We start from the raw sequence: 20,491 nt of genomic DNA on the forward strand, positions 1-20,491 counted from the left end.
ATTTTATTACTTAGTCAAATTATTAAAATTTCAAAATTGCCAAAAAAGCTTATAATAATTTAACTTCCATTCGTAAATTTAGATTTTGTACGGTGGTCTACCTTGGTAGCATCGAGTTAGAAAGAGGCAACACTACTGAATTCAAGATAGGGTGGAGAGAAGGATCTGTTTTTCAGATTCTGGATTCAGAGAACGTTATTTCATGTAACCTGTGGTATTAGTTATAAGGGCCACTATTTTTTTTCAATGGGCGCCGCAATGCGCTACGTACGTAAATTGATAAATGATACTTTATAACTAAAAAAGTTGGAGACCCAAAAAAATTTTTTTTTGGGTATGAGCCCTACCTGTAGAACAGACTTTGGATATCCTTAGTATTTATAGGTGTTATGATTTTTTTAGCGGTAAAAAGGATGCTTTTAGTATGAAATAATTTATATACACATGAATTGAATTGAATGAATTGAACATGAGCTATCGCAAATTTGATCCCAACTAAAAAATAGTTGCATGTCTATATAAATTATTATGAGCACTACAAACTTACGATAGGTTTATAAAAAATTTGAGTTTATTATTGATAGGATCAGTTTTTATTTTTTTTAATTGGATCAGCTGGTAACTTTTGTGCATTTCAAAAACTACTCCGTCGAATTAAAAACTCGACATATACCAAAATTCATAAACATACACTATTTATACGATTTATCAAGCATCATCGCGCTAATGGCAAAAAAATATAAAAGAAAAAATAATAAGTAGTTATTTCACAAAGACTACCTAAATTCTTTGCGCATATTTCTAAGTGGTAACATTACATATTTTTTTTTAAAGCGCCCACTAGCGGTGAATCCCTGTAACTTCTTATTGATATCTCTCGTTCTATGTTCATGTTGTAATTTATTCTTGGTAATTTGTGTTACTTGCTAACAAATTCGAGTTTATTAAATATGTGCTCGTGTTTGATTCATTATTTGCTATAAAAAATTAAATCCTTATCTCGATGTATATGTTATGCGGCAAGTTCCTTTCAAAACCAATGACATTAGATGAACTCGATGTGCGTTTTGGCCATTTTACTTGGCTTGCGTTGGTGATTCGTACATAGTCACGTGACCTAAAGTGGTTTTTGGATCAATGGCGCCAAATGTCTTTAACGAAAAATGTATGTAAAGAATGAGGTATTTAAACATATTGAATTATTACAAATGGATGTACTATCAACTAGTTATATACATTATATACATTCATACAGAAATCAGGGAGAAAATGATGCGTAGAGTCACGTCAATCTGGCAACAAACAGTGCTGCTATCTATGTTGTCAACTTTGTTATGTAGTCTACAATGGAGACTGTCCGCCAGATAAATATTTACGGTTAATCGCTAAAAGAATGCAATTAATCGGTTTTTGGCAATGTTGTGTGAGTGCATTTTAAATATCCGTGCAATGGGGTGCAAGAGCAGAGTGGGCGAAGGCGGCGCATGATCGGCTGCTATTTACCGACTGCCTTAGTACTATTGGCCCGCCATACATTTTACTCTCGCAATAAAGTGAAACGTCAAATTATATTGTTGATCATTATTAGTTGTTGGCGAAAAATAAAGTGTAATTCTGCATATATTTAACGTATTTCATATTATGCAAAGGTACAATTCGATATCGCAGCAATTATCACCTTAACTTGAGCTGTATTGAAACCTGAATTGACAATTTTGTTCCTTACGTCAAAGTGCCTTTTTACGCGATATAATCGCGTGTTAAATGTTCATTTGTAGTGTTTATATGTGACTAGTTTGGATCCAGGCGCGATATATTTGTGAACTGACTTCTTTTTTGTGGAAGACCGTCGTGTGGTGGTGTTTTTTGCGCTGTCAATGTTGATTAGCAGTTGGCGCACGGCGGTACACAAAGTGTTTAATAAGTTCCGTCCTGGCGTCCAGTGACTCGATTTTACTCCCGTACCGTGTATATCTCGTGTGAATACTATGTGTTGTTTTGTTTTCAGGTATTGGGTACGCAAATTGAAGTGTCGTCATGTAGTGAACGATGTGACATTCTACACAATGTTACTGCCGCGCTCTAAGTGTAAAGCAATAAGGGGATCGTGAACATGTAGGTTGTGAACAAAAGTGAGAGAGATGTCGTTGAGAGGCACAAAGCGGGCGACTGGGGCGCGCGGCGAAGAGCCTAGCACCTCCAAGCGCCGCAGGATGGAGCCAGAGGATGCTCTCTGGCAACTCCGTCCTGTCAGTGACCTCAAAATGTCATCAATATATAACAGAAGTGCCTCAGAGGCACCAGCTGAACTATTCAGGTTGGTGTGGCTAATTTTTAGTACAGTTCAAACTTAGTTTGTAACATAGTATTAAGTCAATAAATAGATTGTTATTAAGGTAAAGTCGCAGTATGCATATGATGTAATATAATTTTTAGTTTATGTGTACTTTATTGGGTGTTACAAGGCGTGCCGCTTAGTGCGAAGTTTTTGCTGTGGGACTTATGTATAAAATACTTAGTCTGGCCATAAATACTGTTACACTTAATTATAAAAAAATATTACATTTGAATTTCGAATCTGTCATTTTTATACGATTGTTCATTGTGTTTTCTCATTTTGGCGCCAATACATTGTAAAATATTTTGCGATATTAAAATGGTGTGGGGTGATAAAGAGAACCGAATCGCTGTGATAGCATTACACAAAGTAGGTATGGAGCCAAATGCAATTTTTAAAACTCTCCATACACTTGGTATTAGTAAAATGTTTGTGTACCGGGCTATTAATAGGTACAATGAGACCTCCTCTGTTTGTGACAGAAAAGATCTGGCCGTCCACGTAGTGTTCGTACGAAAAAAGGTGGTCAAAGCAGTAAGGGAAAGAATTCGAAGAAATCCTGTCCGAAAGCAAAAGATTTTATCTCGGAAATGAAGATAGCACCTAGAACCATGTCGCGTATTTTAAAAGATGACTTAGGACTTGCAGCCTATAAGAGACGCACTGGCCATTTCTTAACTGATAATTTAAAGAAGAATAGGGTGGTAAAATCGAAACAACTACTGAAGCGGCACGCAAAGGGAGGTCACAGAAAAATTTTGTTTACGGATGAGAAAATTTTTACAATTGAGCAACATTTTAACAAACAAAATGACCGTATTTATGCTCAAAGCTCTAAGGAAGCTTCCCAATTAGTCGACAGAGTGCAACGTGGACATTATCCGACTTCAGTGATGGTTTGGTGGGGTGTTAGCTATGAAGGAGTGACTGAGCCATATTTTTGTGAAAAAGGTATCAAAACATCGGCACAAGTGTATCAAGATACCATTCTTGAGAAGGTAGTTAAGCCCCTTAACATCACCATGTTCAATAACCAAGTATGGTCCTTCCAGCAAGACTCGGCGCCGGGTCATAAAGCTCGGTCCACGCAGTCTTGGTTGGAATCGAACGTTTCGGACTTCATCAGAGCTGAAGACTGGCCGTCGTCTAGTCCCGATCTTAATCCGCTGGATTATGATTTGTGGTCAGTTTTAGAGAGTACAGCTTGCTCTAAACGCCATGATAATTTGAGTCCCTAAAACAATCTATACGATTGGCAGTGAAGAATTTTCCCATGGAAAGAGTGCGTGCTTCTATTGATAACTGGCCTCATCGTTTAAAGGACTGTATTGCAGCCAATGGAGACCACTTCGAATAAGCTTTTTATATTTTTAATTGTTTTATATTTATGTATTAAACTGACACACTGTAAAAGTAATAAATGTTATTTGCAGTTAACAATTTTCTTTTTTCTTTATTACAATATTTATGGCAAGACTAGGTATATGTCTGATTATTACTATAGGAATATTTTTTTCATTAATTGTAGAACACTGAAAATTTTATTGTATTTGAAGATTTCATAAGAACAATGTTAAGGTTACTGAATAAAGAAATAAAAAATATTATAGTTAAAGAAAGAATCTCTTTTAATACCATACAATATTTAATTAAAAGTTTGTAAACATACTATATTGCTTATAAATAAGTAAATATATATATTTAAAGAACAAAGTAAAAAAATGCTTTAGCGAACATATGTTTGTTTAGTGTTGAAAAAGCTGTGTACGCTGTTCTTATTCATAGATGCTGGTGGCTGTAATGTACAGGGACATTTCACTATATATTACATTTAATAAACAAAAAAATAGTCAGAGATCATCTAAATGAAAAGGTCCTTAATATGTATTGTTAACTTGTAAAATAAAACAATTTGTTGTAATTGTAAAAATAGTCATAATCATGTAATATAGAGTTATACAAAGTATGGGTCCCATTGTACTATATAATTATGGTACTATTTATAAAGTAATAAAAAAAATTGGCAATAAAATTATATGAAAAATTGATGATGGTAAGTTTGGACTCCATAGAATAAGACAAAGTGGCTTTATATCCGCTAAGATTATAATTCATGAGGATATCACCTATTGATCTTCTGCTAAGCTAGATAACACATATGATTAATCAATGGAAGTTTTATAGTATTGTTAGTAAATAAAGCTTTAGCGATTTTGTATAATCTTCTGATTTTATGTACAAAATGGCATTACATGTATTAAGTTTTCAATACATGGCAATTGTTACTAAGTGCGAATTATTCTTATATGTACTTTTAATGATTTATAATTAATCAATAATGTTGCTTTTGCTTAATATTGTATACAATAAGATGAGACGAGAATGTGTAAATATTCAAAAATTGACTAATAGTATTGATAACTCATATCTAGGAACTAAGTTGCTATTATATTCATGTACCACAGAGAAAAATCAAAGTCATAATATGTATTTTACTACATGAGTGAATAATTTACAATGTGTTAAGAAATTAAGAAGTAATATGTGTGTTTATGATGATAATGTAGTAAAGTTCCAATAAACTAAGTAAAAAATTAAATGTCAATTAATAGTGCTAATATTCTTATAGCTTATGAATTTACATGTAGGGAATTGCAGCGCCAAAGAAAACATAATTAAGCTTTCACCATAGTAATGACATCTTTTATTGAAATCTCAATACAGTAAATAAAATACACCGGAATTAGCTTATAATTACATTGAAGGGAAATCACAATCACTAATAAATGTAATACACAGAAGTCATACAAATCATAAAGCTTCATTTAAAATATCTTATAAAAGGTGCTATTAACTGAATACTAAGATTTAAAATAAACAAGCCTGCACATAACTTGCACATCACAGAGGAAAGGTAGATAGTGTTACAGCATTGTATTGATTGTTAAAACTGGATATATTCATATAAGTATTGAAGGACCAAAGGATATGAGACTTAGACATCCACCACAACAATGATCTCTGATAGAAATCTCGATATAGTAGATTACACACTATGCATGGTGCATTCTGGATACTAGAATGTGTCAACAAAGAAAAATAATAAAAATGCAGTGTGTAAATGGGGTTTTGAATCGTTATTGCGGCATATCCCAGGTATATCTTTTGGGTCATAATTAAAATGAAAGGACATAATTTATCAGAAATACATATAAAATCATCGAGCATTCCATGCCCTCGCGTTTAGAGAAACAATATTGTCTAACTATCCATTATAAGTTAGTCTTGCACAATCAACAATAAAAATAATGTCCAATCAACTAATGAAGAATTGTAATTAATTTCCCTAGTTTCTAAACTTATGCAATGTTTAAATCTTGCAAAGATATATTTATAAGTAATTTAGTTCCTGGATGTGAGTGAAGGTACAAATATTTTACAATTTTGGTATGTGATTTTGCATCTTTGGTAAATAATAACACTTGAAGGAAGAATGCACAGGGAAGTTATATTGTGTTTACTAAAACTCAAATTGAATATGTTTCAAGTTTAGGTAAATAAATTATGTAATTATATTTCATGGAAGTTATAAAACAATAGACAAGCAAAAATTCTCTACCTAAGGGATCACTAAAAAACATTGTTTGTTTATTTATTTAGCATTGATCTTCAGTAAAACTATGCTTAGTTTACTTAATGAAAAATAAATATAATTTATGAAATACTAGCTCTTGCTCGCGGCTTCGCCCGCGTGAAGGGGTTTTTCGGGATAAAAACCCGCTATATATTTTCCCGGGATAGAAATTAGGCTATAACCTTCACAGGTTCAACAATCTCCATATACAGCTGGGGGTCTTTGATTTATAAGATAATTTTTGAATTTTTCAAAGGAAAAATTTCGTCATACATAGCTGTTGCATAACTAAACGAAAATGCAGCACACGCAATATAATCTCTCAAAAGTTATAAATGTTCCCCTTTTTGCAACAGTTTTTATTACTGTTCCGCTCCTTTTGATCATAGCGTGATGATATATAGCCTTGCTTGATAAGTGGACTATCCAACACTAAAATAGGTTTTCAGTTCGAACCAGTAGTTCCTAAGATTAGCACGCTCAAACAAACAAACAAACTTTTCAGCTTTATATAATAGTAAAAAGTATCCTATGTCGTTCTCCTAGTCTTAAGCTACCTCCTCACCAATTTTCAGCCAAATCGGTTCAGCCATTCTTGAGTTATAAATAGTGTAACTAACACTAACGAAAACAGCAAATGATAAACATCATCCCTATTAGTCTTTTTTCATTTGACATTCCCGTCTTAGCTACAATAGATTTATGTTTTATTTGCTTTGTTTATGTTTGTATTCCCTGAATAAGTGCAAAAATGAAGTAATTAGAGGCAAATAATGTAGCATTACGTAGTGCCATTTATAAGCTATGTCCTGCCTATATGAAAATTATAATGGCTTCCATTTTAGGAAACCATTTATTCATTGATGTCTTTCTTTCTCCGTTGGTATTGTATATTATTCAGGTGGCATTATATCTTATATGATCAATGGATGGGTATTGTATTAAAAGTATGAGTATTCATATTTTTCCTTAAGTCATTTATTTTAAATTACAATTTGTTTTTAAAATCATATTATGTATGTAATGTTTAATGGAATGCCAATGTTAGTAACAGTGTGAAAAAGAGGGTTTTGAACAAATTCTCTTGACTTTAAAAAGGAGTGTGTAAGTTAGACCATGCTCTTATTTATTGACTATCCCATGTATGTCAATACATATATGGTTAGAATGTAACTGTTCTGATGCATTTAAATTGTAACTCTAAAACAAATTTGTCGATATATCCGTACAAAGCAAGGATTATAATTGTTTTCACCTAACCATGCCTTCATAAATATTTTATAGCAGCAATAATGTAGTCTTCTATATTTTATTAGGATGTTTTTTTTTAAATTTTCCAGCTGTGCGGTTTATAAAAGGCTTCATTATGGGTATCAGTTTAACTGTGTTACTAGAGTCTCTACTCTTGGCTGGGTTAGTATAATTAGCTAGTCTGCTTGTGTACGAAGAAAATGTAAAATATATAAAAATGTTTCCAAATCTTTGGAGATCTAAAAATATTATATTTTAACTATAATTTGAACTAAACTATAGATATGAGAGACCAAAGTATAAGTCAATAAGGTAAACACTGTTCTCAAAGATATGCAGTAACTTAGGTCTTGATATTCCTCATGAGGTATTTCACCCAACAGGCCATGGTATGTTAAACAGTATTTTCACTCATACTGATGATATTGATTTATTTTTAATTTTACTAAAATGGTAGTTAATTGTCATCTATATAATTCATTATAAGCGAATTGGTTGTATCAAACTTTAGAAAAAATCTTTTCTAGTACTGAGTAGTTTCAACAGTATTTAATATACATAGGACAGATCGTGTGAACTTCAGGAAAAGTAACTGTGTGATGCAACTTATAATAATGTAGAACAATTACGTTGCGACCTCTACCTTGTCGCTGGCATTTTATTTTAAAATTGCATAAGGCCTGAATAAAATGAATACTAGAGCAAGCTATTTAACTATATATATAATATAAGTAACATTCTCCAGATTTTATACCTGACCTCAAAAGAAGGATCTACGTTTAACTGCTTATTTTTTTATGTACATAGGTTTTTCTCGTCAATTGAAGACCAATAAAAAAAATAATTGCATTACATTTGAGGCGTTATATTTAGCAGGATAAACTGACAATGTTATATAACATGTGACAGTGATGAAGCTAATGTTACTTTGCAACTATTACAGAAAGGACCTTATCAGCGCGATGAAACTACCAGACAACGAGCCGCTGACACCGAGCGAGTACTGGATCATCACTGACACTTGGAAGCAGGACTGGGAGAGAGGAGTGCAGGTGCCTGTCAACCCCGACTCTCTGCCGGCCCCAAAAGTCAAGATCATTGACAATCCACCGCCGCCCAACTTTCAGGAATTCAAGCTGTGAGTACACTTCTTGATTTTATTTTGAACGAGTGCTGGAACCTCTAATATGTTCACATATTGTTTTACATTAATTTATTCTGATATGTATGTACACCTGCTGAAACTGATTGTTCTTCCTTATATTTGTGCAATTTCCGTAGATAATTGAATCGATGTTGTGATTGTAGAATTGATAGATGCCTCTTATGTTTGTAAGTTAAATAGTGGAAGGTTAGAGAAAATAACGGTTTGAACCTCAGAACAATAACTAAAACTATAGAAGCCATGCTAAAATAGCTACTTAACATTTACTCAACACAAATTCCGAGACAGAATCGACCCACAAATTTGAAATATTTGTATATATCAAAAATAATAAAATATTTGCGTTCATTTCATTCTAACCCTTCCTAACTAACTACCCCTAAAGAAGTAATAGAATTGGCTGTATCGTATTACACAATACCAATCTATTAAGAAATTTCGGTGTAAAATTTATAAAAGTAGTTTGTAAAATATTTGGCCCCACTAAGCCGGTTAAATAACAAACGGGTATAAATATCCAAAATACACTATTCTATCCTTTATATAATATACGCTGGCCATGTAAAATCTGAATACAGACATGAACTAAACCGCTGTTGGTTTGGGGAAAATTTTGATAAAACTAACATTATCAACAAGCATTTACCACGACGTTCTGTTTGTGCAGTAATATGTTATAGAAACGCAACGAGATACCTCTAGCAGAGACGTTGTACATTTCAATTAGATTCGGAAGTAGGAATAGTAATGTTGGGTCAATATAATTATATCTTTACCTATTCAATGAAGATAATAGATATATTAATAGATTCCAGACGGCGACTTTCGATCTCGATCACTTTGCTTGCGTACGGGTCAACACTTCACGCCACGGTTGGCGTCAAATTTATAATTCCATATATAAGTATGCATCGGAATTAATTCATTGTCTAATTTGACTACCGAACTCTAAGTAATGTTGGAGTTTTAAAAGATCTGCACACGTAGTCAGATAAAGTTTAGTAATGTCAAAGAGTTAAATCGCAACACCAATTTGTCAATTGAAAGATAAACGAGTCCACTTTATACAGCACCACAGGGACCCGGGCGCAGTTGCATGATACGTAAATAGTGCACCTATTGGGACGAGGTTAGATGGTAGATTGAATAAATGCAGGTACCACGAGTCAATGTATAAAATATTAACACGCGCCTTTGACGCAACTTTAACGTCATTCTTAGCGCTCGAACGGTGCACACGAAATTAAAGGAATTAGGAAACAAAAGCTGTTTTCATTTTAATTTTATAATTATAATAATTACACATTTAAAATAGTTAAGCAAAATTAATTTTAATAGTGCGTTTTTTTGCAAGACGCCAGAAATAATCGCTGTAATGTGGACCCGAATGGTGAATTAAGTTATGTTTCCTGAAATAACATGATATGCATAATAGAAGTCATTCTATATTGGGTAACGTTTTCGTTAGTATCAGACATGCAAATTTGCATTTGTATCAAGTTTTATTATTAAAAAAAATTATATTCATATAAAATATAAATTAAGTTGGCCGCGTAAGCACAATTTTATTATACATTAGTAAGATATTAGGAGATTACATTATATACGTAATACAATCGGATAATGAAAATAAATTTAATTAGCGACACTAACAAAAATTTCGAATCATAAAACCAAAAAAAATATCTGACATATTGTTATTTAAGACTTAATACAAATTACGTTCGAACGACATAATATAAAGTACACATGAACAAATATCGAGTTATTTAGTTTAAAAAATATCTTTGATGGTATCTAGAAAAAGCGGCAAAGTATTGAGTAAAAATTAATACATAGTAAATTGTCATCAAATTGTACATGCGTAGTAATAATTATTATTTTAAATATATTACTCATATTTATCGTCAATTTCAGTAAAGTTGTTGACTAGAATTTAAAATGTAAGAATTATTTTTACTCTACTTTATTGGCGATTGAGCCACGAGCCCCCTAGTGGGCAGGGTGCATAGCGTGCAACCTTTTTAAATTCCTCCAATGTCAGATTATTCACGTCTACTTTTCGATTGTTAAAGAAAGTAATGAGAAGTGGATAAGCAATATTTTTCTCCCTACGCATATGATCAGACATAAGTCTGGCCGCAAAATATGCGACAGCAGCGCCAATACCTCACGACGGTTTTTTTCGGTACCACCCGGGTGATAGTTTTACAATAAAAACATTTTTGATTAGAACAATATTAGGTTGAATAAAATCCTAAGTCAGTTAATATCAACAACAGTTAGAACACATTTTGATAATTATTAATTTTGTAATGTAGAATATTACGGAGTAATTTGATAGTTGAAGTGTTGCCAGAGATATAGGTATTTTAATAATTACGATGGAAATGTCGATATCACAATATCAACATGTACATGTTTATTGTAAATTAATAAGAATTTTATATAATCATTGGTCAATAATATCGTGATATGCACAATGCATATGCATGTGTGAATATAAATTGATCGAACTATTCCTACGGAATGATATACATACATAATAAACATACGGGCAAAATGTTAGTATTTACAGTTATTAAATTATTCCGTCGCATTAAAAACTCGAATTTTGCAGTAGCCAGCACGTGACTAAAGGGAAGCTTCGCGTGACTCGCGAGGTATTAAATAAATTATTCAATCGTGTAGTACTATGGCCGAGTATTTGATAATCTGCAACCAAGAGTCCACGGTCACTTAACACGAAATGGCAGATACTTCGGCTTTGTGATTTATATACATACAGTATTCACGTTGCACTCGCACAGACACGAAGGATGAATGTTCAAGGGATTAAATACTCCCATAATTTAATCGATTATTTCGTTCATTCAAAAGATATTCTTAATATGATTTTATTCAAAAGGTTTCAATATAAATAATTTTGTCTACATACTGAAACAAAACCATCGATATATTTTTACGTTAGTACGTCAAAGGTAAAAACTGATTTATTATAATAGAAAATATATTTTTTAATGGAATTTTTAATGCTTTATGTTTAATTTTTGCATTTATTAGACTTGTGTCGGTTATGCTGCCGTGCTTGAAATACAGATAATTTTGCTATCGCTTAAGCCCTACCATATTTGATGGTAATAATTTCTACATAATTCATTTTCGGGATATATAAGTACTTTCCCTACTGGTAAGTGTATGCTAAATAATTTCACCCAAAATTTTGGATTACAAACTGTACCTTATTATCAGGGCTGAGAGATGATGAATGTATTGTGCAGAAATTACGTAATTTAAGGTCCTAATCATCTTTTTTCAGTAAAAACGCATATAAAGTGAAGATATAAAAAGGTGTCGTTAGGAAGATGTTTTATGGAAAATCCAAAGCGAGCTTCATACGTCGCCCACTGCTTATGTTAACGATCAAAGCGCATGTGTAAGGTATTTTAACGCGAGATATTTCATTTCTTTGATAAACACAGTCAGAAGAAATCTGGCTCGAATAAAGCGGCGTGTCTGACGAGAGCAGGTTTCACGCAATTTGCTTCTGAGATAAAATCAATTATAAAATCAAATTTTAGAAGGTTGTAACTGTTTTTGAAACACTAGTTTAGTAACTATGCTAAATAGTAATTTGATATTAATTAATGAGAAGTTTATTATTGATTCTAAAAAGGCTATTATAACTAAGACGTAGAGCGACACGACGGCCACATTCGTACCAGTGGCGCCCTGTAGAGAGAGCAAATGGTTCTGGGACTAAGAAACCATACTCGCATTATTACATTCCATTCTGGTGATTGCTTTAAGTGTAATATAAAGACAAAGGCACACTATCATTGGATGGCCCTATTCGATCGTAGTACGACAGGCAGTAGTCTACGTTGCTCCTCCTGCGTCTCTTCTGCCGCGAGGGGGAACAGAACTTCTCCTTATCCACATAGTTATCTTTTGCTGTATGGGTACCACACTCATGCATCTCATCAGGTACACTGCACGTAGGGCTGGGCTGACTTGTAGTGTGTTGGTACATGTACTTACGGATGGATTTCGCAATTATGGTTATACACATCCGCCCTTAAGGGGTATTTTCGTTTTAATGTTGTTAATAATAGTTGCCTCGGTCTGGGAATGTATGCATGCCAAGCCATTGTCAAACACAAACGTGGGGTTAGGAAAAGTCCTTGCTAAAGCTCTTGCTTCGCATAGGTTGGAAAGATCGTGGGGTCCAGTTGTTTTCAATGCGTGTCTGTGGTAGCTTAATTATTATTATATCTTATAATTTCGAACGTTATTATTAGTTTAACGGTCTAGACACATTCTTTATGTATATTGTGCTTGACTTCTGAACGTACCAGCGCATTCATAAGCTTGTGGAAATACAGTGGTGCATGTAAACTCTTGCTTTCTATTTGCGAAGCGTTTAAGAAATTTTGTATTTTGTGACGTGTGTATGGATGATTATGATTGCGTGTGGTTCTAGTGTAATAATATCCCAAACAATAGAAAATACATCTTCTGGAAGTCCCAAAGTCCAAATCCAATTAATTAAAACGTAACTACCTTGGAGCCGTATTTGATTTGATATAAAAATTATAATTGTTGAAATTGGACGGCGGGACCAAATATGATTGTCGAACAATGAACATACATACTTTAAAATATGACCAATTGAGTATGTATTCCTTTTTCCCTTTCGAGTCGCTTAATAAAATAAGTCGAGGCATAAAAGTATCATATTGTCATCGATGACTAAAGTAATCTTTTTGTGAACACTTGTATTTATTGATGTAAGAATATAGGCATACAAATGGCTTAGTCATCAAATTTTTAAGTCGTGTAACCTACTTTACGACATACACCGATACTTATTTTATTATATTTGTAAAATAAATATAAATATAAATGCATTAATATAGATAACCATGCATTTTTCGATATGTTCATAACAAGTATTTTTGATTTTTGACCTATTAGATTTAAAACTAGAAGCTCAGCGTAGTTTTACTTTCAAATGTTAGAATGCTTATTATAAACGCGTCTGCTGGAATAGGTTACATGGGGGTATATATATTATATGTATTTATATTTGAAAACCTGAATACCATTAGTGTTAAGTCGTAGGCTCGGGTCGCGTGATACGGTGACTAAATTAGTGATATTCGAATAGAAATGTGCGGGGGAGCAGTAGGGCGTTCAGCTATATAAAAAAAATAATAACTGGTCGTTGGGCTATTGCAGCGTACTTGGTCTGTCAACCACGGATTACAGGGATGATGGCCAAACTTTTTTTTTGTACCGCGAAGAAAGTACCCTATTACTACCGTCCAGCATTCATTGGTGGGGAGACTGAGCGGTTATATTGGGGTAACCGTGCCTTACGGCCCGGCGTTGAGCGGTCCGGATTTGATGTTGGCCTTCGAGCAACCGCCGGGCCGAGTCCCTATCATTGTGCGCACCCTACGCACGGCCTACCAACTTAAACTCCGCGGTGGCCCTCTTCGGCGCATTTGGGACGACTGCGGGCTTCCACCGACGGAAGTGTCTAAGTCTTCGTTCACAGCTGTCCCTGCGCGGTGCCGCTTAGTGCGGCCCGTCTCCTAGAGAGGAGCTCAGAAGCCCCCGCGCACCGAAGAACGCTGTCGGCGTCAACGACAGCATGAGGCCTACCTTACACGCTGCCGTCCATCCCGGGGGTCACCCGAATGTGCAAAAGCGCACGATGTACGCTAAGGGCGGACAGCCCCCTGCTACCAGCCGACGACCCCCAGATGGCCCCTATTAGTCGCCTTTTACGACAGGCAGGGGATACCGTGGTGGAATTCTCCAAACGCCCTCAATCCATAGGGCGGGTGATGGCCAAGCTGGGCAAGTTAAACTTCTATGAGTTTTTGATCCTAAAACACGTGACTTGTGATCCGTATGTGTGTTTTATATTGTGGTAGGATCGTCCTCCACCACAGCATAATTAGGTCGGCGAACCGTAATGGCACTGGTAGCGTTTCCGCCTACTTCTTCGGGGATTAAGGCGTAAACTTTTGTATGTGGGTTGACAACGCTTTATGTTAAAGCTAGGTACTCGCCGAGGAACACACGCATATGTTTGTATTTACTGGAGAAAATTCTTAACTATGGACGCCATAATTCCGCTTCCCCAGGGAATATATTCAAGTTTCTAAATAGCATGTGTGACGTTTAACAAATTAGTCAACATGTTATTTGTTAGTGAATGTATAGTTTAAGGGTGTGTTTCCACATAATATGTGCCAGTAAGGAGGCTGTCAAATGCTGTGCCATTATTCGTGAACCCCTTTTCAGTGGTGAAAATGGTGGACCTGGATGAAGCTAGGAAAATGAGCTGATGATAGTGGATTTTTCCTAGCTCGGCTCGCATATTTCTGGTGGATACCGCATCCCAGGAGCACTACGTATAAAATAAATTGTTTAAATTATTATTGCGCCAGATAATATAAAGCGCAATGGAAAAATGCGTCTTCTCACATGACATTTTTCCTTTGCGGACATAAATATGCGATAGCTGGTTAGTAACCATTTTTGATGACCTTGTTTATGATACATGTTGGAGAGGGGGGACTCCCTTATAAAACCTTATATTTTGTAGGACATATATTTTTACGTTATTTAGATAATTATTTCGATAATTAACAAAGAAAAAATCGGTTAGTAATATTTTTTTTAAATTCGTCAAATCAACATATTTTATCCTTGCTAGCCCTATTAAGCTACCATTTACCAACATTAGTGTAAGAAAAATCTTGAGCGTCTAGTCAAAAGGAAGCTACTCACGAAAAATCAGCTTGATAGTAGTAAACGATGAAAAGTGTACCAGGGATCCTGTACTATACAAAACATATCAATTAATTAAAATTGGAAGTGTAATTTGATCACTGGAAAGTTTCAAGTATAAAACTTACAACATTTAACTAAATGGATTAAGAAGAAAATAAACCCGTAAGGATTTAATCAGTGGAATTGACCCAGAGAAAAGTGATTTCGAACGTTGTCGTCTGGGAGATGCATGGCAACGGTCGATTAATGTAAATATATGCAAATATTCCGGTATTTATACTCCGGGCACATCGGGCTACTTTAGGAGTAGCATAACTGTTTAGTTTAATTATTATACGCGTTGTTGTTTGATATTCATTTTGTCAGCTAATTATTTAGCTACTCAATGTTAAGTTGATTTTTTTTATTTACGGAGACCTCTGCCAACGAACTTCTACCACTGCCTACACACTTACATACTTTAATACTGTCTTTCAATTCATAGTCGAAAGAACATTTATCAGAATTATTTTTTTGATTTAATATGTAAACAAGTATTTGATTTGTATCCGTCGTGTTTGCTAATCATTTGTTTTCACTACTTTGATAGTAATTGTTTAGCAAAGTATAAATAAAATTTTGTTGTACAGATTTTTGTAATTCTTAAATTGCTTATTTTTAGAACTAAACAAATATTTATAAATAAGGGATGAGATGTTAGTGTGAAATTATTTTAAGGGTGATGTTGTATCATATGGTATGGTTTGGTTAAAGCTCATTACGCCTTATTGAGCCAAAGGCTATTTGGTGTTAGGTGACAGTTGCACTTGGCATCCTTTATTTCCTTTATTTATTATTAGTCCAAAAAAATTCAAAGATCGGAAATATATTTTGGACGATCCTCAACACTCGAAGCATTTTGTGGCGGAAGAAGTGAGCATATTAGAAAAATATATAGTTTTGAATTTAATTCAATTTATATTATATCCGTGTTTTGACTGCCGAAAAGGTTATGTAAAGCTACAGGAAAACATATTTGTATTCAATTAATGATTTAATATATCATTTGAAGTTTTCTTAAAATGTTTATTAATGCCAAGTCGGTTCTTACCAACGCAAGTTTGGCTTTACTAATTTAAAGTTCACAATAAACAGGTGACATTGTAGTTAATTGGTTGGCTGTAAAAAAAAAATATTGTTTACTTATTTGTGCGTGTAAATTTGTTATTTTCTAAACGAGAGATCTTTATATTATGTTACGGACAGAATGGGGGCTGATTAACAAATATAAAATGTTATAGAGTATATACAAAATTTTAAGGATTTTACCACTAAGTATATTTGTGTATTCGTGTCTATGACAAGCAGCACTGGGGGTGGCTCTTGTGGTTGCCTAAAATGTTTGATGAAAATTTCCACATTCGGCTAAAAGAGGGCAGGTGCCTACGTATGCAATGTTGTATTTAATGCGGTCGCGAATCAAATTTCACCGGGCAGTACTCCGCCGGCACATTAAGCGACACGCCGCGGTACCGCTAGATGGCGCTAATCCGCAGTTTGCGAGCTTGTGACGTATTTGACTCAACATTGGATTGCAAAAATTAAGTGTACGAAGATGTTGTTATTTCGATCTCGTATCAAAGTTAACGTTCTAATTATATTTAGTTTGATAACAAACGTGTCGGTAAGTTATTATAATTGCACATATTGTGAGCTAGCTCGTGTTACTTGTGTCGCAGCAATAGCTTTTTGTTTTTTTCGTGGTCAGTGAGTAATATTTAATGATTTTTTTATAAACCTTACGCGGCTAGCTAGCACCTGTTGATACCTGGTGTTGGATGGGACAAAATTACATTGTTTCGTTCTTGGTATGCCTGATAGAATATATAGTAGGCTACTATAATTACTAAAATTGTTTTTTACGCAATTTTCATTTATTCGGAGTTCTCAAGCATCCCAAATAGGTCAGCATGAACTAGGACAGAGAGAGTAAATCAAATTATGGGCTAGGTCTATTGGCGAGAGCCTGTGAATGTATGTTGGGATGCTGATGCAGTGCAGATGAAGTATTAATAAGAGATATCATGAATAACTATCAATGTATGAAATTCGGCGTAACACACCTTTTGGAAATGATGACTGCGTATATTTATTTATATCTGAAATAAAATTTTCATGTTTGTATTAAAATAAAGAGAAATCGAGGCTTTTAACCGAACAATCTGGTCTTTCATGACTATTTCTTCCCTTTTAAATGTGTAAAGTAAAAAAGATTCTTACTGAGGTCGTTAAGATTGTGCTATTTGAATTGTTTTTGGGTATTTTTCTAATTAAGGGATGCCGTATTTTATGAATAAATAGTATTTCGCGTATTACAGTCGCTTCAGACATTAAATGCATATTCAATCCATTTGCAACCACAAAGAATATAAATTATAGTTTATCAACGCGTGAGTTAGTCACTTTGTATTTCCACGTGTCAATTACACATAAACATCGTTATATATGTACTACGTACTAGATTTGGCGTTCCAAACATTCATTGTGTGCAACTGAATTGAACTGTAATCCACACACTTAATTACAATCACTACACGGTCATACAACGTCGACGGTGTTGGCTTCGATATCGCTCGCAGTTCGGTTATAGCTCTTGGTCATGTAGTAAGCCCGGAAAGGTTGGGCAGTATCTTCGCAGAATTGAGGTCCATTATTGAGTTTCCACATTCAGAAATTAAAGAGATCTTTCGAGAACGTTCCATCGCCTAACTTTCCATATTCGGGAAGGCGGTATTATCGGCGTGTATGAGTGGCCGTAACAAAATTAATAAACATGTTTAAGGTAGCTTGAATACCACTTTACTGTATACCTTCAAAGTAATAGTCAAACAATCAATAAATCTTAGGGTCACGTTTGAAAAGCTAAGGTAAAGACATATAATGAATATAGCCAAACTTGATATTATGAGGATAACGTTTATGTGACACACTTCTACTGAAATAAAAATTAAACCTTTTCATAAATTTTCTTTTTTAATTCCGAAAATAAGTTAGCTTTGTTTTTTTTTTTCAATGTGCACCATATTTCTGCCGCAGCAAAAAATTGTATTGGCTAAACAAATAATTAAAGTTTTTTTTTGGCCCTTTTGATATAGATTAATAGAATATATTATTTTACTTTTATTAATACTCAGAGGTTATTTATGAAAAATATATAATTTCACAATTTTCGTGTTTAAAAAAACCTTTGAATTAGGTATTAATATCAGTCGTGTATGGCGTTGATGTTATAAATTTATTATTTCACAAACATATTATTATTTATTTTGTAAAACTATAGACATTTCAACGGAAATATATTTCATTAAAATAGCTAGAAGCAAATCGCAAGCTTTAATGCTACCTAATGCTAATGCTAATGCGAAATTAAAACAACTACAGCGGCAAAAATCGGAAGTCAAGTTATAAATGAAATGAATAAGTACCTATCTTACAACTGGGGGATGTTTATTCTGGGAAGTCTTTCGCGTGGGTGAACTCGTTAGTAAAAACTAATACGTAGTGTTCAAAAAGTATCGCGAATTTTGTGTATTTTCAAAATGTATTTATTTATTCGTGAATATCTATTTTGTCCCCTTCAAAGTAATCCCCCTGGGATATTATACACTTGTGCCAACGTTTTTTCCAATCTTCGAAGCACTTCAAAAAATCATTTTTTTGTATCTTGTTCAGCTTCTCCTTCGATGCCGTCTTTATCTCGTCAATCGTGGCGTAGCGTCGTCCTTCCATGGGCCTCTTCAGTTTCGGGAACAAGAAAAAGTCACAGGGTGGCTGCGGTATCATTAGTGTGTTGTTTTTGGCCAAGAAGTCGCGTACAAGCAGCGATGTGTGAGGAGGGGCGTTATCGAAATTGAGCAATTTTGGTACGAATTTTGCGGCGACCCGTCTCATGCCCAAATTATCGATTAAAATCGAATGGCACGAGCCAATCGATTTGCCTAGGTCCTCGACAATTTTTCTAACGGTGATTCCACGATTGGCCAATACCATTTTCTTCACTTCATCAATTTTTTCGTCTGTTGAAGTGCTCGGGCGTCCTTCACGCACTTCGTCGTTCACATCTTCTCGGCCTTCTGAAAACATTTTATACCACCGATAAACGTTGCTTTTGTCCAAAGTAGCTTCTCCGTATGCCACAGTCAACTTTCGGAATGCATCCGCGCACTTAATTTCGTTTTTCACACAAAATTTGATATAGGTTCTTTTTTCCATATTTTTGAATAGGTAAAAATCGAAGACGAACCAAAACACCTGCAAACAAAGCAGCAGTCAACAATTAACTAAACATTCAAAATGGCCGAACTTGTTAGCACTCAGAACAATGACAAGCATAGAAGTAACACTATGACATTTGAGTGTACTCTGTCTTAGACAGCAAGAAATTTAATTGTGTTGCGATCCCTTCTGACATCTTATCGATATCGATAGATGCTTTGTGTATCGGCCATGGTAAATTCACAGACCTGCTAAAATAAACACTTTTCGGTCAGTCAACTACAAACCATTGCAAATTGCTATTTTAGATAAACGCTAAAAAAAGATATCGAAAACCCTGATTTGGTATTCAAGTACCAAAAGAAGTCTGGGTATATAAAAGCACTCGGTAAAAAGCTGTTAATTTACAATACACTATAGAACTACCGGCGTTCTTCGAGCAAAATTTTGTCCAATTTGCATTTGCTATTTACAGCAGTTTCCATGCCTTCCGAAACGTCATTTACTAAACACAAAAATGGTTTGGTTTTTGTTAAATTAAGAAAATGTTAGAAATTTCGGAAGGTATGGAAACCGCTGTAAGTAACAAACAAGAAATTGGCCGGAATTTCGTCTAGGAGAAAGCCAGTACGCCTTCTGTTCTTTTCTGACTTTCTTAGGCATTAAAAGATACCCAGGAGGTGGGATTTGACAGAAGCTACTAAAATGGGACAGTAAAATTAAAACAGCGGTATCATTCATGTCACATATGTTTGATAACTTATTTCAATGTTAATAAAACTTTGTCGAAATGCTTAGAGCAAACACGGTGCTGTTTTTTCCAATGCCAATTGGGACGAGCTGTGGCAACGATCCATTTTTGCCTCATAGCATCATCTGTGGGGAATCTGCAATGAAACACATTGTATGAAACACACTATGAAAATCAGATAGTTTCCTCGACCCCAGCCTTCGCGCACGGTTTCCAAGTGGCTTTTACCACTACAGCACCTTATATTGAATGTAAAGGCAATTTATGCAAAATAGTAAACTACAATAT

At 34.4% G+C, this 20,491-nt stretch overlaps 1 protein-coding gene across 3 annotated transcripts in view; it reads left to right on the forward strand.

Moving 5' to 3' along the window:
* The first annotated feature begins 847 nt into the window (after positions 1-847).
* Positions 848-20,491, forward strand: part of LOC115445608 (PHD finger protein rhinoceros) — a 65,705-nt gene continuing 46,061 nt past the window's right edge. Inside the window, exons 1-3 of one of the 3 annotated variants that reach the window (XM_030171936.2) lie at positions 848-1,181; positions 2,009-2,317; positions 8,167-8,361. In XM_030171936.2, coding sequence (XP_030027796.1) covers positions 2,142-2,317; positions 8,167-8,361 — 371 coding nt within the window. In that variant the 5' untranslated portion in view covers positions 848-1,181; positions 2,009-2,141. Of the gene's footprint in view, positions 1,182-1,448; positions 1,650-2,008; positions 2,318-8,166; positions 8,362-20,491 lie in introns of those variants that run through there. The other 2 variants (XM_030171934.2, XM_030171937.2) reach the window with 2 other exon arrangements.

The sequence above is a fragment of the Manduca sexta genome, chromosome 27 (assembly GCF_014839805.1).
Source record: "Manduca sexta isolate Smith_Timp_Sample1 chromosome 27, JHU_Msex_v1.0, whole genome shotgun sequence".
NCBI classification, from domain to species: Eukaryota; Metazoa; Arthropoda; class Insecta; order Lepidoptera; family Sphingidae; genus Manduca; species Manduca sexta.